This window comes from Syngnathoides biaculeatus, chromosome 9 (genome assembly GCF_019802595.1).
Source record: "Syngnathoides biaculeatus isolate LvHL_M chromosome 9, ASM1980259v1, whole genome shotgun sequence".
In the NCBI taxonomy this organism is placed as follows: Eukaryota; Metazoa; Chordata; class Actinopteri; order Syngnathiformes; family Syngnathidae; genus Syngnathoides; species Syngnathoides biaculeatus.
The window spans coordinates 28,621,252-28,646,169 of NC_084648.1; the positions used below are offsets into that span (position 1 = coordinate 28,621,252).

Here is a 24,918-nt window from a genome sequence, read left to right on the forward strand (position 1 = left end):
AAGTGCAGTATTGTTTTTATGATGACTTGTGATCCACATTTTTCCTTTGCATGCACCATTGGTGTTCCAGAACAGAGAAATTCTACTGATCCATCTTCTCCATTTTAAGCAATTGGCGAAAGCTTGACACACAAAACAAATTCACAAAAAAAAAAAAAAACATACTTAAAGACATACCGGAACAATTAAATAAGCATTGAAATATTTGTACCATGAAAGAATGAACAAAACTTTGCACCGCAATGCATTTGGGGTGATATTTATATACACAGCATTATTGAAAAAGCAGACTAATTTTCAGCATTGAGTTCACTGAGAGTTCACCCTGCTAAATACTTATTGTTCCCTCTTTCTCAAATGTGTGCATGAATAGTGACTCTCAGTGAGATTTAATGGTCGTCTGAATTGCTTCGAGCTAGGTCCAATGCAAGGTGATCCCCTAGAGACTGAAGCAGCAGACAGTGATTTACCAATGACACAACACAGAGCAGTCACGTTATCAGTGTCAAACATCTGTTTTTTTAAACTAAGAGAAGATTAGCTCTCGACACCTGCAAGTATTTCACAGCAACCAAACCGAGACAGCTGAAATATATATGTAGAGAAAAAGAATAATTGCCAAAGGACAGCTAATGCCAAAATGAAGACCAAACTTCCTTGTATATTGTATATGTGCATATAATAATAATTATCCATCCATCTATTTTCTGAGCCATTTAAAATCACAAGGGTCACGGGAGGAAATAATAATAATAATCCATCCATCCATTTTCCAAGCCGCTTATCCTCACAAGGGTCACAGTAGTGCTGGAGCCTATCCCAGCTAACTTCCGGCAGGAGGCACGGTACACCCTGAACCAGTTTCCAGCCAATTGCAGGACACATAATAGTATTAAATATTGGTGGACACACCTGACTCACAGTTCTGAGGACATCTCCCTGTGCGTCCGTGGGTTTTCTCTGGGTACTCCTGTACTCGACATCCCCAAAACAACCTTGGTAGGTGAATTGGAGACTCTAAATTGCCAGTAGATTTGAATGTGAGTGCAAATGGTTGTTTGTTTACATGTTCCCTGCCATTGACTGGTGATCAGTTCAGGATGTACCCCACCGCTTGCCCAAAATCAGATGAGATAGGCTCTAACATCCATGATAACCAGTGTGGAAAATGATTGGAAGGTGATTTCGGGAATGGGTGATGGAATAAAAATTACACATTTTGTAAACCATCTCTCTGCTGAAGACAGCCGAGATGGGCTCTGGCACGCCTGAGACCTTAATGAGGATAAGTGGTACGGAAAATAAAAGAATGAATGAATAATTATAATAATAATATAGCAATTAAATAGGGACTTTAAGCTGCAATGGACCTTTCCAACTGCCGATCTTCAGCTCCGCCCCCCCTTAGCAACAGTTGCCATCTCCCTTAATCTTCCAAAATGGCGACTGAACAGAACAGGTTTGAAGTGGATGCTCTATCGTGTATTCCCGGTAACATTGCGGTATGTTTTTTACCAAATGCGCTTGACTTGTCCAAGAGGTGTTCAACAGACAGGTATCAACTATTTCACACACACATATATACACGGAATTAAGATTTTGGACGGAGTAGGACGCAATGTCAGAGTTACAGCGAAACGTTGGCGATCAATGCAAAAATGTTTGACGCCTCACAAACTTCATACTGAAATCCTACAGGATAAAATAGTGTAATCGTACTGTGCATGTAAAGCACAGTGAGTACATTTTACTTGGAAAGATCACAAGTCATATTGTAGTCTTTATAAGTGAGTGGGTGTATTCATTTGACTTGGCTCATAATGGAACCCAGTGCTGTGTCTTAAAAGTCCGATCTGATACAAATAGGCAAATAGACATTTGTCTTGCATGACATCGCGCATTTACGCGTCACTAACCCGATTCTTCGGCATAAAACATGACATACTTCATTCAGCAGGTCAGTGATACGCTAACACAGTGAAAGTTGTTGTCCTGCAATGTATAAAGCACTGATGATAATTAAATCACACTCAGAGTAGTTACTTTTCCCTCACATACCTTTAAACATACAGCCTTGTGTTTGTTGGTATTGTCCACAATTAGTTGTATGTGCGCTCTTCCACGAGTCTTAATCCATCGTAGGCAGTTCATCAACTGTGTTTTAGGCTACGGAAAAGGAATCAACCAGGCCCCTTGTAACCGAGCAGGATATCTTTCATCAGAATTGCAAATTCCCCAAGCGCATCTGAGGACCATTTTGTTCGTAACATTAACTTTTCAAAGCGTACTTGACTGATCACCAGCATTGCTTGTGGGACATGACAACAAGAGGGGCCTGTCAAACCAGGGGTTAAGACAATGCAGCTATCTGATTGGCTATTATTGTACAAGGTCGGAAAGGTCCATTGTACACATCTATTAATTCACTCCACAGTCACACCCGAGTGGTGGTAAGCAACTTGTGTTGACAGCAACAGGCTACACCGCCAATAACGACCAACAGAGAACCAACCATATTTATATACTGGATTAAGCTTAGGCTGGGATGCAAACCGACAACCTTTTGGTTGGAGGGGGTGCATTTACCCCTCTGCTCTACACTCTTTAGCTGATGCTCTTTAAGCAGATCTACAAAGTTCAAAACACCACATCTACTCGCCTCAGGGGAGGGGGTAGGTGGGGGGTACATCTTTACATCATCCTATGTGCAAGAATATGTATGCATCCAGCCATCCTTCCGGCCAAAGGGCACAAGTGATGTCACATTTAGCTACTGGCTCCTGACCTTACCTTTGAATTTGGGCCAGCCTGATTTGTTAAAAATGGATCAAATAGAAACTGCAAATGTGCCAGTCCGTCACCAATAATACGTTGGACATCAATGTCTTGTGAGGCTTTTCTTTTGATGTTGGCCCGCTTAGTATGCTGGGACTGTGTTACAATAATGGTTAAAATGAACAATAGTTGTGGTGGTTGGTCTGACTTTTTAGCTGGAGGTTATCGTGACCACAGTTCATATTACCATCATATTGTCATGCTCCTGGATTCCAGCCAGGGCTGGGCGTGGCCAGCTAATCAGAAGGTGCACACCTGCGCCTCATGAACACTGAGTAGACCCAGTACATATAGGAATATAGGACCCGGGGGACGACAAATACTCCGCTAGATCGTTGCTCTTCATGCCTCGTTCCCGCACTCCTGCTTTCCTGACTTCTGATCTCCGTGCACCGACCCACGCCTGTCCACTGACCACCCTCGTAACCCCATTCGTACTGGTACTTCGGATTGTTTGGACTGTCTACCTGATCTCAGACCTCGGACCGAATAAAGGTTTCCTCTGTACTGTCTGCTGTCTCTGGAGTCGTGCATTTGGGTCCACCCTTGAGCCCCGCATCGTGACACATATAGCATTGCCATCAAATTCATATTCAATAACGAATTTAATATGGTTAAAAAAATGCAAATTTATTGTGCTATTATTAATTAAATGGCAAAATACAGTCCAAGTTTGCTGGCATTTGCAGCGAGCAGCTAGGATTGTTCTACGTAGACTTGTGACAGCCGGCGCATGACTTTTATGAAGTCAGTTTAATTGTCAAAAATGAATATGCATACTAACTTTGATGCTGATAGCTTGACACTAGATGCAGTTCTTAACTGACCCCATATTAATAAACCTGGCTTGTTGAGGCAAGAAACTAGTACCTACATTAGTTATGACTTCAATTAACTCCCTTTTCCCAGAAGGATGGGTCGATGCGCATCCTATACTCACAACTTTTGCTCACGTGACAAAATAAAGATGGTGTCCCCATAGGCAAGCAGCTGTGGTGTTTTAAACTTTTTTTTTTTTTTATAAATACTCTAGTGATTTAAGTAAACACCATCAAATAAATAAGTTATGCACAAAGTAGTTTTGACATTGAGGGCTTCATTCACCTATAGTCCTGCTAAACATCTCAATGTGGCTACCGGCTCTCTTTCGCTCATCTGTCACATTGTCTGACATTCATAGTATTGAAAGACTTGGTAGTACTGGATAACATGCCAAAAAGAGTTTCATTGCTTTGGATGTGAGTCTACTTACATTGTGGTAACCTCCATTTATGTATCGTTCTGCTCGTCACAATCTTCTGCCCCTAACACTCTTTACTGAGAATGGTCCTTCCTTTGAAAAAAAAAAGGGTTACAAAAAGTAAAGCACACTGAAATAGCTACTCCTTTGATATTGGTTGTATTGCAGTCTAGTGAGGTCTGGTGACATCTCCCATGATGCCTTTCACAGATGGTAACTGTTAAATATCCACAATGTCTGCAACTTTAAGATATTCAGAATGTATACAGTCACCTTTCAAGCTTGGTTTCCTCTCTGTGTCGATGTGACTTCAGAGATAACCATACATGGAGCCACCAAGCCCAGTATTTAACTTTCTGTTCAAAGGAACATTGTCCCTGTTTTTGCAAGCATGACGACTATACACCGTTGCCTCAGCCTGAGCAGAAGCATTCATGCAGTGTCATGTATCAATTACCCTCTCTTGTTGAAATGATGAAGAGCAAAATTGAGGCCGTGATGTAAAAGGCTGAAATTGTTGAAAATTTTGACTTGTGCGTCTCAATAATTAGGGTTATGTGTGCGAGGCGCGTCCCCAAGCCTAGGATCACAAGTAGAATGGAGGGAGATAAATATAGTGTCCAAGGAAGGATATATTTTTTGTTTCATGTTTTGCACGTTAAACTATTCATCTTGAAATGTATCTGGAGTCAAACAAGATCCCAGTCAATATGCTTTAATCAAAGTGAAAGATAACACTGTCATGTATTTGTAATTGACATGGATCAACTTAAAGCCATCACCCATCTATTTTCTTAGTCGCATATCCTCACTGGGGTCATGAGAGTGCTGGAGCCAATACCAGCTGTCACTGGGACAGAAGCTGGGTAAACCCTGAACTGGTTGCCAGCCAATCACAGGGCACGTAGACACACATAGTTGGACTCATAATCACACTTAGGGGCAATTTAGAGTGTCCAATTAATGTTGCATGTTTTTGGGACGTGGGAGGAAACTGGAGTGCCTGGAGAAAACCCATACAGGGATGGGGAGAACATGCAAACTTCACACAGGCGGGACCAGGATTTGAACCCAGTCCTCAGAACTGTGAAGGCAACACTCTAACCAGTTGTTAACACTCTAACCAGTTGTTCTGGTTACTAAACATCTCAGAAAAATATTGTCACATTATCAGGATGGAATGCGTTGGCCTCACAGTTCTGAGGTCCCGCAAATGCAATGTTGCCACAGTTACCTTGAAAAAGTAAATACGTTACTTTACTGATTATTTCAGCATTAAAGTAACTATTACCTTAATGATTACTTGATTTCAAAAGTAATTAAGTTAGAAAAATATAACTTTTAGTTATTTTCAGCAGCTGCAATCCACAGTTTACAAAAAAAGCATAAACTTTACTGTACCGTTACTTGGTAATGTATGCCACACAAATTTTTTATATTGGGGCATACAAACACACAAACACCATTATTCCCATCCTTTTTTAATTTGATGCAGAGAGTGAGAAAGGTGAGAATATTATGCAACTGTTTAACTAGCAAAGCTGTGTGCAATTCACGGTGAGAAAAGTGTCGTATTTTACGGATGAACTTAATAAGTTGCACCCACTCTGTATAGACTTGGGGCTTTTTTTCTCCCACCAAGACATATGCCGTGGATATGTACTGTACATACTGGCATGCTGTGAAATTGGATATTCACACAGAAAGACATAGTAAATGTTTGTTTACATACCTTGTCCCCAAACAGTGACTTCGACTTTGTCACGTCCCATCGGATCGGGGGTAGGACCCAAATGCAGGAACTCGGAAGACGCAAGGTAGTTCAAGAAGAGACACGTTTATTATATGCAGAGGTAGGGGATCGAGGAGGCAGTTCGGTGCAGCAGCGGTAGTTGGGACGTCGGGCGAAGAGAGCAGAAGCAGAAGATCATACGAACTGGCGCCGGCCAGTTGTTATCGCAGTCATATAAATCCACAGCATAATCAGACTGCATGAGGCGCAGGTGTGCACCCTCCAATCAGTGCACCTGCGCGGACACCCGCACAGCTCGTGCTGAAGCGGCAGGATCATGACAGTACCCCACCCCCCCAAAGGCACGGCTCCCAGACGTGCCTAAACGAAAAAACAGACAATTAACACAGGCAGGGGTGGGCGGAAGGGGTGTCCGGAGGAGGGCACGTCTCCATCCAGGCCACCAAACACAAGGCGTCCAGGTGGACAGGTCAGGAAGACGACCCGGACGCCAAGCACCAGGGTCCCCAAGGGGCGATTCAGGCGGACGACCTCTGTGAGGAACTAAACGGCGAAGCAGGAACCAGAACGAGGCAGGCCACTGCTCCGGACGAGAACCTCCCACGCCGTGGTTGCCAGACGACCAGGGATTGGTTGCCCACCGAGGCTTGGTCAGTAGGCAGCCGTGGATTGGTCACCAACGAGGCCAGGTCATGAAGCGGCTGGGAGCCATCTGGAGCGAATAGGATGATGGAGAGAAGGACCAGAGCCATGACGCCACCATCCCGAAGTCTTTCCAGCTCCAGGGTGGCTCCACAGAACTCCCCAGCTCCTCCTGGACAGGAACGTGAGAAGGCGGCGACACCACCATCGCCCCCTCCTGGACAGGAACGTGAGAAGGCGGCGACACCATCGCCCCCTCCTGGACAGGAACGTGAGAAGGCGGCAACACCATCGCCCCCTCCTGGAAAGGAAAGTGAGAAGGCAGCGACACCATCGCCCCCTCCTGGACAGGAACGTGAGAAGGCGGCGACACCATCGCCCCCTCCTGGACAGGAACGTGAGAAGGTGGCGACACCATCGCCCCCTCCTGGACAGCAACGTGATAAGGCGGCGACACCATCGCCCCCTCCTGGAGAGCAACGTGAGAAGGCGGCGACACCATCGCCCCCTCCTGGACAGCAACGTGAGAAGGCGACGACACCATCGCCCCCTCCTGGACAGCAACGTGAGAAGGCGGCGACACCATCACCCCCTCCTGGACAGCAACGTGAGAAGGCGGCGACGCCATCGCCCCCTCCTGGACAGCAACGTGAGAAGGCGGCGTCAGTGTCACCGTCGCCACCTTCTGGACGGGAACGTATGGGCGTGCCTGTCGCCGACAGAGCAGGAGTGTGGAGCGTCCGCGGGCCGGTCGAGACGAAAAGCGGCGGGTCTGTGGGCTTTGCCATTGCCGGCGAGGAGTGGGAGGACTGTGTCTTAGTTGCCGCGCAGCGGGAGGCACAAGGGAGCGCCCGGCCGGGGCGTCTCCTCTGACCGCCACGCGGAGGTCCCGGGTAGATGGCCAAGCGGGTTCCCTCGTACAGATTGGTGTACTTGGACCTACAGGGCGAAGTCGCTCGGGTGCTGGAAACGGTGGGAGGTGAAACAAACTGACTGGGATGAAAAGCCGGGCAAAGAGATTCAAAATCAAAGTCATCAGAGTTGTACTCAGGCAGCCGGTCATACAAATCACGGTCCTCATATTCCGAAAAGTCAGAGTCCAGAAGAATATGAGGAGCCGGACGGGTCGTGTTCGGGACGTATTCATACCTCGCTGGCGGAGCGTAAGACACGGAAGCGGAGGACGTCAGGGAGCCTACCCGGATTGGACAGGCTTGGTCCTCCGGCAGACGGTCTACCTTGCGTCGATCCCGGCGACGTCGGGTCTTTCCTGCTGGGTCCTGTATTGGCCAGTTCGTTCTGTCACGTCCCATCGGATCGGGGGTAGGCACACGAGCATGGTTTTGTACTGGACCACAACCTCAAACCAGGTTGATTTAATTGGGGGTCTACAAATTAGGTGAAAGTGTGCTGTAATTCCTGGTCCTTGCAGTATTTTGACAAAAGCGTGTTGCAAACGTGTTACATACATCTGGAAACTCTTTTCTATTTTCTCCTTTAACTCCGACGCTTAGAACTTGCACATCATTTGGAATAAGCCGGAGTCATTGGTTGGCATATTTTATATTTACACAAAGTCACAATGTTCCGATAACAAGATCTTTGTACATACACCATGGAGTTTTTCCTGTGTGGCTGTAGATAATCTTGTGGCCTGAGGAGGCAAGAAAAACAGCTGTTATGAAATCATGAAGCCACTAGGAGTCAAAACTGCAGCCTTGATTAAAAAGTCAACTGCTGTCTATGGCAACAGACAATGGAAGGTAAATCCTCTGACAAGAGAACAAAATCAGTCTCTAAGCTGTCCTTGTACTAGTGGGTGATGTATTTCCTCAAAGCGTGAGGCCCCTCCGAATCATAAACAACCAATTTCAACTGCAGAAATTGCAACGTTGTTGGAGTAAATTGTTAGAAAAAAAACATGGTTTGTCATCATTCAGTTACCATGAGACACATTTCTTCACTATGAGGAGCACTTTGATAAACATAGTGTGAACGATTCTCCACCCAGCTTCTCACAGCAAATTGTGAATTTCACAAGAATTTCATCATCTAATGATAAAAAAAGAGCTTCACTGACTCAAAAATAGTAATACTTGTGGTTCTGTTGTATGACTTTTGTCTTGTAACAGAACAGAGCAAAATTGAACTTAAAATTATATAACTAAATACCTCTCTGACATTGAAGACAGAATATTTGACACAATTATTGCCATGGATAGCATTATTTGCAGATTGTCATGATGTTATCGACAATTATGTATGTATTTTTTTTAACATAAATATTGTATAGGTGCAAAGGAAATTGAGTGTGCATCATTAGGGAACTGACAAGTAACCATTGTCAAATATTAAAAATTGAAGTTAATAAGGCCGCTTACTCCAGATCTCCTCTTCTTTTCCTTTCGGCTTGTCCTGTTACGAGTCGCCACAGCGTGTCATCTGTTTCCAACTGAGCCTAGCTCATGCATCTGCTTCTCTAATAACCACTGTCCTCAAGTCTTCACTCACAACATCCATCAACGTTTTCTTTGGTCTTCCTCTCGCTCTTTTGCATGGCAGCTCCATCCTCACCACTCTTCTACCAATATACTCACTCTCTCGCCTCTGGACATGTCCAAACCATCGAAGTCTGCTCTCTTTAACCTTGCCTTCAAAACATCCAACTTTGGCTGTCCCTCTAATGAGCTCATTTCTAATTCTATCCAACCTGCTCACTCCAAGCGAGAACCTCAGGATCTTCATTTCTGCCACCTCCAGTTCTGCTTCCTGTTGTTTCTTCAGTGCCCGTCTCTAATTCGTACATCATGGCCGGCCTCACCATTATTTTATAAACTTTTACCTTCATCCTAGCAGAGACTCTTCTGTCACATAACACACCCCAGGATTTTTGACCCCAAGTATTTGAAGTTGTCTTCCCTCACTATCTCTTCTCCCTGTAGCCTCATTCTTCCCCCTCCACCCCTGTCATTCACGCATATATATATTCTGTTTTACTTCAGCTAAACTTCATTCCTCTCCTTTCCAGTGCATACCTCAATCTTTTTAATTGTTCCTCCAAATGCTCCCTGCTTTCACTGCATATCACAACATCATCTGCGAACATCATGGTCCAAGGGGATTCCAGTCTAACCTCATCTGTCAGCCTATCCATTAGCACAGCGAACAGGAAGGGGCTCAGAGCTAATCTCTGATGCAATCCAACCTTCACCTTAAATTCTTCTGTTATGCCTACAGCACACCTCACCACTGTTCTGCTGCCCCCATAAATGTCCTGTACTATTCTAACATATTTCTTCACCACACCAGACTTCCGCATGCAGTACCGCAGTTCCTCTCTTGGTACTCTATCATGGACTTTCTCAAGATCCACAAAGACACAATGTAACTCCTTCTGACTTTCTCTGTACTTTTTAATAACCATCCTCAAGACAAATAATGCATCTGTGGTACTCTTTCTAGGCATGAAACCATACTGTTGCTCACGGATACTGACTTCTGTCCAGACTCTACCCTCCACTACTCTTTCCCATAACTTCATTGTGTGGTTCATCAACTTTATACCTTTGTTCTTAAAAATGGGAAATAGCAAACCTATCCTCCATTCTTCAGGCATCTTCTCACCCATAAGTATTCTGTTGAATAAGTTGGTCAGAATCTCCACAGACACCCCTCCAGAATTGCTTCCATACCGCCACCAGTATGTCATCAGGACCAACTGCCTTTCCATTTTTCATCGTTTGTAGTGCCTACCTTTTTACTCCAGATCTCCACTAACCAAAAAGTGACCAGCTGACTTTGGTGATTTCTGGGGGACACCCTGAGCTGGTCGCCACTCGATCGTAGGGCACATTTAAAATAAAAGCAAAAAAAAAAAAAAAAAACATTCTCATATTCAAGGCGGCACGGTGGAGCAGCTGGAAAGCTATATCTATCTATCTATCTATCTATCTATCTATCTATCTATCTATCTATCTATCTATCTATCTATCTATCTATCTATCTATCTATCTATCTATCTATCTATCTATCTATCTATCTATCTATCTATCTATCTATCTATCTATCTATCTATCTATCTGTGTATATATATATATGTATTGGTTTGGTAAACCAGGGGTCGTGAGTTCGTATTTCACTGGAGCTTCTCCTCCCCAAGTGGAGTTGCGTCATGAAGGGCTTAGTTGGAAAAAGATGTCATGCTGTGGCGACCCCTAACGGGAAAAACTGAAAGAAACTTACTTATATATGTAGAAATCTTTATTTATAAAGCACTTTAAATACAACCACAGCTAAAAACAAAAGGCTTTACACAGCAAGAATTAAAGCAATAAAAATATTATATATTACAAGATAAACAGAAGATTAATAAAACCACTAAAACAGATAGTGAGTCTTAAGCCGGGTTGAAAAATGTCATATAATAGGCTAGGAGCAACCAGGTACCGTATATTTGGTTGTGTCAGCACAGATAACTGATTAAGCAGACAAGTTGCAGCATTTGTCAGTCTGCGATCATATCAGTGTTTATTTTGATTTGATGCGACATTTAAATAATTAAAATGTAGACTGATTCATATGTCTTTGGGAACATTTGCATAGATGTGTTTCAGTAACAGTTTGATAAATGGCATCCACTAGTTTCAACGGCGTAATCTGCATATTGTTTCTGGAAAATAAGGTGCCACACTTTGACCATTGTCAAAATGCATTTTTAAGTAGTAAGATGGAGACCACATCAATACTTTAACGAGTTCCAAATCAACCTCCTCACAATGTGCCTCATATATATATATATTTTTGTTTATTTTCCGAATTGCTCCTATTTAAGTAAAAAAATCCTTGTGGGTGGACTGACAAAGGATAGATAAAAGGATAATGTGCTAGTGCATGTATGCGTGTGCATGTGTGTGCGTGTGTGTGTGTGAGACATAATAATGCCACTGGTTCTTCTAACAGTATCAGGCTTTGAGGAGTGTGTGAGTTTGTTACAGCAGTTGAATCCATGAATTAAGCATGGTACCATTTTTGCACATAATGTCTGTTTATCTGGTGGGCACGTTATACAGTATCGCTAGTGTCATCCTGTTGTAACTTGCATGTTTCTGTTTGATCATATAGTGGTGGGTGCCTGACTTATGGACAATTTGCCCAAATAATCCCTTATTATAACTACCTCCACTCATTGATCACCTATGTGAGCAGCTTGACACATCATTATCCACATTTACAGAAACATGTAATTCTCTCAATCGCATGTGATCCCTGACAGCCATTGTCTTTACATCAAGTGCTGGGTTATGCACATTTTGTTGTTTCAGAGCGTAGTGAAATAAGGAAATGCTGCAGTTTTTTCGTTTTTTCTAAGCCAGTTACATCTTTTTTGGAGGCGACATGGGGGGAGGGAGACATAATGGAACCACAGTGTGTTTGAAAAGCTTGTTTTCCTGTCAGTTGGTTCAGTATTGAATGAGTGGAAGTCATGAAAATGCGGCAGGGAATGGAATCCGCACAAGAAAGTGAACTGCAAGTAATCATAAAGAAAAAACATCCAATTTTGCCAAAATCGGAACTTTGCCATGCCCACACTAACAGAAGTCAATTCCGAGCTAGCTTGGTCTGTCTCTAATAGCTATTAGTCAACAAGTCAACTGACCTTTATTTATAGAGAGCACGTGAACAACAACTGCAACAACAGTTGTCACAAAGTCCTGGACATGAGAATGAAGATAAACATAATTAATTAGTTGTGAAAATACAGAAATAAATTATTTTCAAAATAAATACACACTACAACAAAAAGGACCATAAAGAATGTCACAGCTATAATGCTGTAAATAGTTTAAATGATGCAAAATGAGCACTGAACAAGAATAAATGGTGGAAATGTACAAGTCAAGAAGAAAGATAGTAGCTGGAGGTGTTGTAACAGGCTTTTCGCTTTCAGACCTCCCCCCACAGTCATTTGTAAAACTCTTTCCTGGCAGTTCAAAACAGTGCAGATAATGACTGTAAACAATAGGTTGCCAATAATAATAAGTAGAATTATTTTTGTCTTATTATTTATAGGGGTTTACTTATGCATTTATGACAGATAAAAATGCTAGAATGTTGCTTGTGTGCACATGATGATTTGGTAGGAAGGAATTAAGGAAGTTTTGATTAAGGAACTGATTACTGTATTTTCCGCACTATTGGGGGGCACCACATTATAAGGCGCACATCAAATGAATGGCATATTTTAAACTTTTTCCATATCTATGGCACACCGCGTTATGAAGCGCTCCAGATTCTAAGGTGCATAGAATAGATGCTACAGTAGAGGCTGGGGTTACGTTTTGCTTCCATTAGATGGAGCTGCATGAAAGGCTCAATATTTGTCCATATACAGTGAAGAAAATAAGTATTGGAACACCCAGCTATTTTGCAAGTTCTCCCACTTAGAAATTATGGAGGGGTTTGAAATTTTCATCGTAGGTGCATGTCCACTGTGTGAGAGATAATCTAAAAAGAAACATCCAGAAATCACAATGGATGATTTTTTTTAAGTATTTATTTGTCTGATACAGCTGCAAATAAGTATTTGAACACCTGAGCAAACCAATGTTAATATTTGGTACAGTAGCCTTTATTTGCAATTACAGAGGTCAAACGTTTCCTGTAGTTGTTCACCACGTTTGCACACACTGCAAGAGGGATTTTGCCCCACTCCTCCACACAGATCTTGATCAGACAGGTTTCTGGGCTGTCACTGAGAAATACAGAGTTTCAGCTCCCTCCAATGATTTTCTTTTGGGTTTAGGGCTAGAGACTGGCTAGGCCATGCCAGAACCTTGATATGCTTTTTACTGAGCCACTCCTTGGTTTTCCTGGCTGAGTGCTTCGGGTTATTGTCATGTTGAAATACCAAGCCATGACTCATCTTCAATGCTCTGACTGAGGGAAAGAGGTTGTTCCCCAAAATCTCACAATACATGGCTGTGGTCATCCTCTCCTTAATACAGTGCAGTCGTCCTGTCTCATGTGCAGATAAACACCCCCAAAGCATGATTCCACCACCCCCATGCTTCACAGTAAGGATGGTGTTCTTGGGATGGAACTCATTCATCTTCCTCCAAACACGGTTAGTGGAATTATGACCAAAAAGTTCCATTTTGGTCTCATCTGACCACAAAACCTTCTCCCATGACTCCTCCGTATCATCCAAATGGTCATTGGCAAACTTAAACCAGGCCTTGACATGTGCTGGTTTAAACAGGGGAACCTTCTGTGAAAATGCATGATTTCAAACCATGACATCTTAGTGTATTACCAACAGTCACCCTGGAAACGGTGGTCCCAGCTCTTTTCAGGTCATTGACCAAGTCATGTCGCGTAGTCCTGGGCTGATTCATCAGCTTTCTGAGGATCATTGAGACCTCACGAGGTGATATTTTGCATGGGGCTCCACTCCGATTAAGATTGACCGTCATGTTTAGCTTCTTCCATTTTCTAATGATTGCTCCAAAAGTGGACCTTTTTTCACCAAGCTGCTTGGCAATTTCTCCGTAGCCCTTTCCAGTTGTGTAGAGTTGTACAATTTTGTCTCTGGTGTCTTTGGACAGCTCTTTGGTCTTAGCCACGTTACAAGTTTGAGTCTTACTGATTGTATGGGGTGGACAAGGGTCTTTATGCAGCTAACGACCTCACACAGGTGCATCTGATTCAGGATAATACATGGAGAGGCGGTGGAATTTTAAAGGCGGACTAACAGGTCTTTGAGGGTCAGAATTCTAGCTGATAGACAGGTGTTCACATACTTATTTGCAGCTGTATCACACAAATAAATCGTTAAAAAATCATACATTGTGATTTCTGGAATTTTCTTTTTAGATTATCTCTCTCACAGTGGACATGCACCTTCGATAAAAATTTCAGATCCCTCCATGATTTCTAAGTGGGAGAACTTGCAATATAGCAGGGTGTTCAAATACTTATTTTCTTCACTGAATAAAACACACCGGATTACAAGGCGCACCATTATCTTTTGATAAAATTAAAGGCTTTTAGGTGCGCCCCATAGTGCGGAAAATACGGTACTTCAAATGTACTTAAGCAATTTAAAATTAGAGCAATTTGAAATTGGCCCTGGAACAGACTGTGAAGATTCCACTGTGAATATTTTTCTGCTGTCTTCACAATTAACTCGCATTGGTAATCCACAAAATTTTTTGATGTTGGTCATTTCCGCAGTTCACACTCTCAGCTCACATGTACTGGCTGTACGTTTCATGAATACCACAAATAATTCATTGCATGCAAAATATGCCTCATTCCCCCCTGTGCTTGATCTTCACTGTCCTATTTTAAGTTTAGAGTCAGAAAAATCAGCAAAGAACATTATTTGAGGATACTTGGAGTACAAAGAACGCCAGTGAACAGATAAAAATAGATCCGTTATTAAGGTTTCGGACCCTCTGCTGCCAACAATACAAGCTTGTGCCCCTGCCTATCCTCAAAGAAATCTCTCAGTTCATGTCCCTTGTTAATCCACTTTTCACTGACATTGAAATGAAGTGATAGAAAGAAGAGAGAATTGAGATGAAATAGGTTTAAGTCTCTTAGCATTAACAGATCCTGAAATTGGTTTGAGGCATTCCTTGCTTTTTGCTTCTTCAATGACATGATACTTGAAACATATCACTTCCTTAAAATTCAAAAGAATGCAACTCATCCCACCCCCCAAAGACAGGTGCATAATCCTAGACAAATTGTGTGTGATAAACAGGCTTTCTCTCCCTCTGCAGTGTAACAAAAGTACATCAATGATACTCAGACCCTCTTCTCACCCCATTGACTCCTTTTCTCTTTACCACAGTTCTGCTTTCACAGATATCACACCACTCTCATTTTCTCACCCTCCCCACCCAATTCCCGACCTCTCTCTCCTACCACCCTTCATGTCTCCTCTCTCCAGCTCCTCTTTCTTCAGTCCCTCCCTCGTACACTACTTGCTATTCAGTTCAGGGAGACTGTAGGCAGCGGCACTCTTGCTGGCCATGCTGCTGCTGCTGCAGGACAAGAGTTTTATTTATTTATTTTTTGTTCCCTGTATTTGCACTGATAAACAGGCATTTCCTGCATTCCTCCTTATGCTTTTGACATATACAGTTAAAACCCTTGACTCAGTTCCTGGCATAATTTAACACTTTCCTTTCCATGTTTTTGGATAATATATTTGTGGAACTCCCAAGACAATGTTGTGTATTCGTCCATACACTTTCACAATTTTCCAGTAATCGTTATGCAAGTCGTGGTATCTCTGTAGAGACCCCCCACCCCAAACCGGTATCTAGCAGAGTTGCTTACATTTACTCATGATAGAGAAGTGGTGCGACTCCAGCTTTCTCAATCACAGCAAAGTAGAAATTGATTCTTAGAAATTCCATATTCTCATTATAGGGAAAATGATAATGAGCAGGCTACATTAAGATGAAGACTGCTAAGGAATCAGAACAAATTAGTTTGAAGAACAACGTAATAGTTTAATACAGGCAATGTTTCAGCATGCCATATCAACATGAATGAATGAATTTGCTTTGAATGTAAACATACAATTTGTTTGTGTGTCATAAGAATCTAAACACATTATTTATCTTAAACATGCATGATATTTTATTTGAAACAGAATAATGATGTGATTGGATGCACATTATTTCACCCGAAGCAAACATTACCATTTAAAGTTAGAAAAAAAATCTCGTTCTGTTTAGGAATGTAAGTAAATAACTATAATTTAATTTGACATGCCAATGCAAACAATACTATTTGGTTGTCTCAAGGTCTATTTAGAGGAAAGGCTGGGCCTTCTGAAAAGTTCAGACCCGGCTTTACGATGTTACAGTGCTCATACTTCAGCTGTTTGCCTTTCCCTAAACTATTCATTTCATACATGAACATTATGAAATGCCCCACGCTTCTTCACACGCATATCATTCTCGATCGTAGATGCTAATACCCAGTGACAGGTCCATACACTAAACATGAGGCTGGGTCATGGGAGAAGTAAGCAAATCGGCATAAGCCATTAAACATACCTAAGTACCAGAAGCCACTCTGGAGCCACCTCAAGCAGTGTGATTCCTGACTACATTAAGTCTAAGTGACAGCAGTATTCCAGGCCCAAGCAGCACCGTTATAGATACTGTCGGCAATCATGTGAGATGGAGGAGATAAAAAATGCTACTATAAGAAACCCATGGAGCAGAGTTTGCTGCATCTGCTAAGATCCTCTGCATTGCGTTTAAATGTTGTTGTGAGTGGACCAACAAAAAAAGTCTCTTCACATCAACTTATACAACACAAAGAATCATGTAATCTAACATCTACTCTACATTCATTTTTGTGTCCGACCATTCTACCGTAATCATTTTTATATAGTGAAGCACCCTTTTGTTTTTGTTGTTAACGTTTTTAATATAAAGTAAGCATCTTTATCTCTGTGTTAAATGTGATGCATTTTCCAAGCATAGAATTCCAGACAACTTTGGGCTGAACCCAACTTTTGCTCATTGAAGATCACAGTGTTTTTCAACATGTCAAATGCATCTAACCATAACAAGAGCTCAATTGTGTATTCCTTTGGAGTATCCTGTAATCAAACTCGCTGATCTACCGCTGTGCCTCTTTAGTGTCCACTTAATGAGAACAAGTCAAAACAGACCCATCCATGGCGCTACAGTCAAGGGAGCTCAGCGTAGCTTAATGAGCATCTAGCTCCCTATCATCTGCTGGTAACCTGACCAACGTATTAGCACTATTATCAAACTCCACCCCAGGCTCACACAAACACTTCCTCACCTCCTCGTTATCAGCTTGGCTTCCTTTTAAAGTGTTCCACAGACAGTGTAACCACATTGGACGGTAATTGTACCTCTCACTCCTGGCTAATTGAATTGACAAGGAGCCGGAATTGATATCATTTAACACATTGATCTTAGAAGACAATGGGAGAAAATACCCCTTTTCGTTACGCACCTGTCTATCCATTCCCCTGATTGAACTGCCTATTTTTATGATTTGCCACGTTATTGCCTTTGAGCCACTGGACTCATTTTTCTCATGCTCATCTCATGCCATTGTCGCTTTTTGTTGCAATAATTTGTAACCAAAGAACAAATACAAACAAATGCAAACAATTACAAAGACAAATAATTGTCAAAATTTTTGTTTTTTATTATTATTATTATTTATTTATTTTTTATTTTTACTATCAATGTAAAAGTGTGTGTTGCATGCAGTCACACGATGGACCAAAACTGTCTCGCTATCCATTGTGCACCCCTGGTCTATAATGTATATACCCTGAAGAGCAGTCCAGGGTTTTCCTTGCCTCTCTGCTCAAAAGTCAAGGTCCATCTTACCCATGACCCTCATGAGGACAAGTTGCGGATGGATGGATTTAATGATGGAGGGAGAGTAATGCTTTTAATGAATAACAATACAGACAACCCAGAAGAGTTTTGCTAAGGAAATTAAAACTTACCACAGTGTAATTTAGTAATGTAAGTTTGTTTATTCTTTGAATGAGTCAGTTGTTGTATGAGTTTGTTGCATGAGCACCAGCATTCAAATATTAACACATACGCTATTGTGGATTTAAAAAAAAAAAAAAAACAAACAAAACATTCCCCTAAACTTTCTTGTTTTCTTTCTTGAGAGTCTTCTGCATTTGCACTTTAGCACATATTGCATAGGCAACAGTATAAAAATAGAGCCCTTAAAACTTTTTCTTCCATTTCCATGAACACTGTCTTATTGCTAGGAACATGTCTAAATGATTTTCTTTGGAGAGGACATACAGTATGGAGGTGGGATAAAGGATGCCGGCAGCAAGGATTTGATGCAGAGAAACCTCATTTGGGCATGTGTTAACTGGAAAATAAATAACAATGATTAACATTTCATTACATGGCAGTCCCAAACATTTCGGTCAGCGTCTCCGTATGGGAGACAACTAAATCAACAGCCAACTGTGATGTCAAGTTTTTAATAGCAGTGTACCAGAGAGGACACTTGCTTAGGGGGGGACACCTGAATGCCATTGGAGGAATGCCAATCGGTATCAAATGATGACATATAATGTGATGACTGTTTGTCCGTTCCACTTTATCTGTCATCCACATTTGCATGTTAGCCAAAACTGGTGTACGTATCAAAATGAACAAACGTGTACATGGGGCTCTGAGTATCCTTTTGCCTAAGCCATGGTGAGTATTAGCGTGACGCATTGACTAACCTATGATTCACCATTTTGATCTGTCTTGTTTATAACATTTGTGATGGGGAAATTCATGCGTGGTGTTTTTAATTGGTTGTTTCATACGTTTTTGCTACATTTGATTACCCTGTCTTCCCGTCCCCACAATTGTGCGTTGTAATGATCACAAAGGTGTAAAATGAGACTTCAGGCAATTAAGAGAAATTCAAACAGCTTAATATCAGCAGGGTCCTAACATAAGGTGCAGGTACTGCATGTCCCCTTAGGCAGGCAGAACTTTGATGTTTTAATCTCATTCTATTTAGATGAAACTGTTCACAGTTTAATTCAACAAATTTTACATTTATTAAAAGTCATTGTTTAGCAGTAAATGCATTAATGCTTTAAAAAAAGAATGAGATCTATAGCTGTCATTTACAGACTGGTCCTTTTTGGGTTTTCCCAGTTCAATTAAGGTTGGCTATTATGCATTAAACTGTGACTATATAGTACTCAATGAAATGTTCCTGTTAAGGGCCTTTTTAGTTTATTTATTTTTATTTTTTTTTGCTGAGCATCTTTAATCTCGTTTGTCATACTGGTGCCTAAAGGACACATTAGTCTTTTTGGGCAGGAGCAAAATGACTAATTTTGTCATGTCCTCTGCCTTGGCATACAAGAGCTCAACCATGCATTCATACGACTGCTTGTATGGGTATGAAGCACATAAGGACACCCACTGAATACTCAATTAATTCCATTTTCAGTCTCAATCAAATTGCCCTAATATGTGGCAGTAATATAATGAATCCTATCTAAGATAGGATCCGGTGGTTTTGTCACTAATCCTGCAATTGGGTTTCACAAAATGTGATGACTTAGTCTAGTATGATGTCGGAGCCAAATTATTATTTATTTGCCGCAGTTATGCATGGTTCTTCTGGAGCTAATCCATCATTGGATGAAGCTAAGAAGTATGCACACCCCTGCAAAGGTTTATGAGCTCCTGCTCACCTTCATGTTATGCGGGGCAAAACTGTAGGATTGTTGCCGAGCAACAAGACAATTAATTGTGTATGCTGGTATTGGTTTGTCAGAAGATCAGTGTTTTTTATCTGTTGATCATCTTGGTACCGTTTGAAATGCATAACAGAAATATGTTACTTTCTTTATGTTGAAGAAAAAGAATGAATGAGTTTGATGTGAATACTTTACAAGGAGGAATGTTCTCACTTAACTGTACTGTATGTTTAGATAAATTTAAAAGAAAATACTGAATAGTACTTTTGTTTACTTTTTCAATTTCAGAACAAATGATATCTTACACAGAAACTGGAATTACTAAAAATTGCTTCCTGAGTCAAATAGTCACTATCACCCTCTAACCACCCACCTTTTTTTCAACAATTTTAATTTTACAATCATTTTAAAAGTAATGTTTGCACATTTGTAACAGTCATAAGAATGTAAAGAGAACCCTGTGGATTTGCACTGGGAATTAGGAACTACTTGTTGAGTTGGTGGTTTCATTGCTCCAGGGTTCAATTGCAACTCAAGGGTCTAAACCTGCAAAAGGTTCACCGTGTCATACACTGAGCTATTCCGTTTCATGTAAATGTCTTCTGTGTGTACTTTAATTGATGTAACACAGAAAATGCACATGTGTGTATTTTACGTTGTAAGTATTTGAAAACAACAATCGCACATCCTCTCTTGGTAAATAATCTGTCGATGAGGTGTTGTCAAAGAGTGGTTCCCGAGCAAGTTTATTTGTCTGATTATTTTCATGTCATTATGCTGGATAACTGTATTTCAACAGCTACCTAAAATCATACCCCAAGAGAATTTTTCTTTTAAACTGTTTGCGTGCATGCAAATATTTAAGTTAATAGTCTAAAAAGGGCTATAAACCATGCCATTGCAAAGTATGTGAAAAACAGGTTTCAAAATGGCAAGAATTGCAACATTCTTTGACCTTTTAAATGCTGTAGGCGTGTTGCCGGGTGCTCTGAAAATGGAGCTTTCAGCTGTAAATCAAATCTTCTGTCACAGCTCCTATCTATGTGCAGAGAGAAGTGCAATGCACGTTGGTTTCACGGGCCGCAGAGAGTTGTTGTACCCCTTTGTTTTTGTTGAAATTCAGTGGGCCGTGAATTGACGGAAGGACTTTTCTGCCCGCAATTCGTCTTGAGGAGAAGGAGGGGAGTGGAATTCCCTGGTGCACGCCTTCTGCAGTAACAGCCAGATTATCCCCACCCGTTACACGGCCGCAATGCGAGAGGCAGAAAGCCCTTCCCATGCCATGCGCTCTAACTTCTGTCGGGCTGGTTTGGGGCATCGGAGTGGCAGATCCTGTGCACTTCACTGGGGCCTCGCAATACAACTTACAAGCAGCCAGACAGCAGAAATGTTTGTTGAAATAACGCCAAACACATTGCACTTCAGGGCCGATCTCAGTTCAGTTCAGAATTCAGTTCTGTTTTGTTCTCAGTCTTAGCACATGTTTTCACCACTTAAATTCAAACATATTTAATGTATTTAAAAAAAAAAAAAAAAAAAACAAGGATTCACATTTTGGGCACCGAAATATTATCCTCCTCTTTCGATATTATTAATATCATGGATCTGGAGACCATATTCATTCACAGCTTGATCTATCTCCTGATGTTTTCAGAACACATGTGTTGGATGATAAAGACACGTCGCCTCAGTTTTAGTCATGTTTATTTCACAAAATAGTAGAGACGAATGCATAAGTGGTTGCACACTCTCTCTTTTTAAGCCACTAGCAGCAATTGGCAATGCGAGGAAGTGATCCTTGGGGGAACAGGCAACAGTTAAATTGATTTCTGCCAGATAGGTACAGTTGCTAGGTAACATTGAAAACGGACTTATGCGTCATGGAGAACTGACAGTCAGTCAGTAAGTGTTTTTTGATGAAGTGCATTTTCAAAATGCACTGCACTGAATACATCAAATATGTTCAGTTGAAAACAATGAAACTGTGATAGTTGATGTTGCTGTTTTGTGTTTTTTTCTCTTCTTTATCACAGACTGGCAGAAAAGAGAAAGGGGATCCACTAAACTCAGCGATTGACAAGATGACCAAGAAGACCAGAGACTTACGTCGGCAGGTTAGTGTCGATTACTTGGTCTCTAATGTTCATGTAGTAGCTGCTCCATCCTCACCACCCTTCTACCAATGTACTCACTCTCTTGTCTATCGACATGTCCAAATCATCAAAGTCTCCTCTCTCAAATCTTGTCTCCAAAACATCCAACTTCGGCTGTCCCTCTAATGAGCTCATTTCAAATCCTATCCAACTAGCTCACTCCTAGCGAGAACCTCAACATCTTCATTTCTGCCACTTCCAGGTCTGCTTCCTGTTGTCTCTCTATAATCCGTACATCATGCCCGGCCTCACCACTGTTTTATAAACTTTGCCCTCTTCTGTCACATAACACACCAGAGACCTTCCAACAGGTGTTACAACCTGCTTGGACCCGTTTGCACACAATATAGCTCCTTCTGACTTTCTCTGTACTTTTCCATGAGCATCCAAAGGCAAACAATACACCTGTTTTACATTTTCTAGGCATGAAACCATACTGTTGCTCGTATATACTTACTTCTGTCCTGAGTCTAGCCTCATAATTCCCACAACTGCCTTTCCATTTTCTATCCTCTGTAGTGCCTTTCTAACTTCCCACTTACTAATCATTGCCACTTCCTGGCTCTTCACACTTGCCTCTTCTATTTTGCCTTCTCTCTCATTTTCTTCATTCATTACTTCTCAAAGTATTCTTTCCATCTATTGAGCACACTACTGACACCAGTCAACACATTTCCATCTCTATCCTTCATCACCTTTACCTGCTACATATCCTTCCCATCTCTATCCCACTGTCTGGCCAACCTTTAGAGATTATTTTCTCCTTCTTCCATGTCCAACCTGGTGTACATGTCGTCATATGCCTCTTGTTCAGTCTTCGCCACCTCTACCTTTGGCCTACGTCATATACTCCTTTCGCTTCTCCTCAGTCCTCTGTGTCCCACTTCTTCTTCGCTAATCTCTTTCTTTGTATAGCTTCCTGTATTTGGGGGTTTTACCATCAAGTCTCCTTCTCCCATTTCCTACCAGAGGACACACCCATTACTCTCCTGCATGTCTCTGTGATCACCTTGGCTGTAGTAGTCCAGTCTTCCCGGACTCCTACTGTCCATCGAGAGCCTGTCTCACCTCTTTCCGAAAGGCCGCACAACGTTCTTCTTTTCTCAACTTCCACCACACGGTTCTCTGGTCTACCTATGCCTTCTTAATATTCCGAACCACCACCAGAGTCATCCGACACACCACCATCCTATGTTGTCGAGCTACACTTAGCCTACCACTATTTACAGTCAGTAACCTCCTTCACATAACACACCTGTGCACAAAATATAATCCACCTGTGTGCTTCTACATCCGCTCTTGTAGGTCACGATATGTTCCTGCGTCTTCTGGAATAAAAATGTTCACTATTGCCATTTCCATCATTTTTACAAAGTCCACCACCATCTGTCTCTCAAAGTTCCTTTCCTGGATGCTGTATTTACCCATCACTTCTTCATCGCCCCTGTTTCCTTCATCAACATGTCCATTAAAATCTGCACCAATCACAACTCTCTCTCTCTGTCTGGGATGCTCAGAACTATTCAATCTAGTTCCTTCCAGAATTTCTCTTCCAACTCTAGGTCACATCTTACCAGTGAGGCATAGCCGCTAATCACAAAATACATAACACCCTCGATTTCAGATTTCATCCTCATTACTCGATCTGATACTCTTTTCACCCCCAAGATGTTCTGAGCCAGCTCTTCCTTTAAAATAACCCCTACTCCATTTCTCTTCCCATCTACTCCATGGTAAAATAATTTAAACGCTGCTCGTAAACGTCTAGCCTTACTATCTTAACACCTGCTCTCTTGGATGCACAATATATCAACCTTTCTCCAAATCATTCATGTCAATCAACTCCTGAGCTTTTCATCTCATAGGCCCAACATTCAAAATCAGAACACTCAGTTGTAGGTCCTGTGCATTGCTCTTCTTCTCCCAACAAATCCGCTTTCTTCCTCTTCTTTTTCTTTGACCCACAGTAGCTGAATTTCCACCGACGCCCTGCAGGTTAACACCGCCAGGGGCAAGCATTGTTAACCTAGGCCATGGGCGATCCAGTATGGTATTCTTTAGATGAACACTCATATTTGTTTGGCACAGTTTTAGGCCAGATGCACTTCCTGACGCAACCCTTTGGATTTATCCGGGCTTGGGACCAGCCGACAGTTTGTGCCCCTATATGGCTGCATTTTGTCCAACCAGTTTATATATGCCTTTTACCAACCCAAAGAAAGTCAAAAACTAAAAGAAATCCCAAAAGTTATATTTATAAGAATCACAGCATATGCAACTGGTTAGAGTGTTGGTGTCACATTTCCGAGGACCGGGGTTCAAATCCCAGCCCAGCCTGTGTGGAGTTTGCACATTCTCCCTGTGCCTGCGTGGGTTTTCTCCAGGCATTCTGGGTCCCCCCCCCCCCCCCACATCCCAAAAACATCCAACTTTAATTGGACTCTCTAAATTGCCCTTAGTTATGATTGTGAGTGCGACTGTTTGTCTCTATGTGTCCTGCAATTGGCTGGCAACCAGTTTAGGTTGTAACCTGCCTCCTACCTAATGACGGGTGGGATTGGCTCCAGCACTCCTGTGACCCTTGTGAGGATAAATGGCTAAGAAGATGGATGGACGGATGGATGGCAAACTTGTGCATTGCCTGTATGGAGAGTTTTAATTGTTTGCCTGAGATTGCAAAGAAAAAGTGTTGGACATGTTCAAAATGTCGATTTACCTCAGATTTAAAAAGCGCCAAGAAATATTTTGTGTCACAAATCAGGAAATTGAAGACAATAGTGAAAAATGACACAAGGAAAAAAAGACCAGAATGAGTCATTTTTTCCCTATTTTGAACACTGCCACCGTACATTTCTGAATAATGGAATATAGGAAAGTTAGTGCATGCATTTTCTTTGTGGAAATACTATTCAAAAATGTTTCTTTAAGAGAAAGTTGAATCACATTTGAATTAAATTTATTTTTTTTTACCCCGCTCACACACATTTATAGTTTACTCCTCAATAAAATTTTGGCATCATCCTACTCTTTCTACTTG

General features: G+C 41.7%; 1 protein-coding gene across 2 annotated transcripts in view; it reads left to right on the plus strand.

Annotated features, from left to right (window-relative positions):
* Positions 1-24,918, plus strand: part of ctnna2 (catenin (cadherin-associated protein), alpha 2) — a 385,655-nt gene that overhangs the window by 207,115 nt on the left and 153,622 nt on the right. For both annotated transcript variants that reach the window (XM_061830846.1, XM_061830847.1), the window contains one exon: positions 21,762-21,842. In XM_061830846.1, coding sequence (XP_061686830.1) covers positions 21,762-21,842 — 81 coding nt within the window. The remainder of the gene's footprint in view (positions 1-21,761; positions 21,843-24,918) is intronic.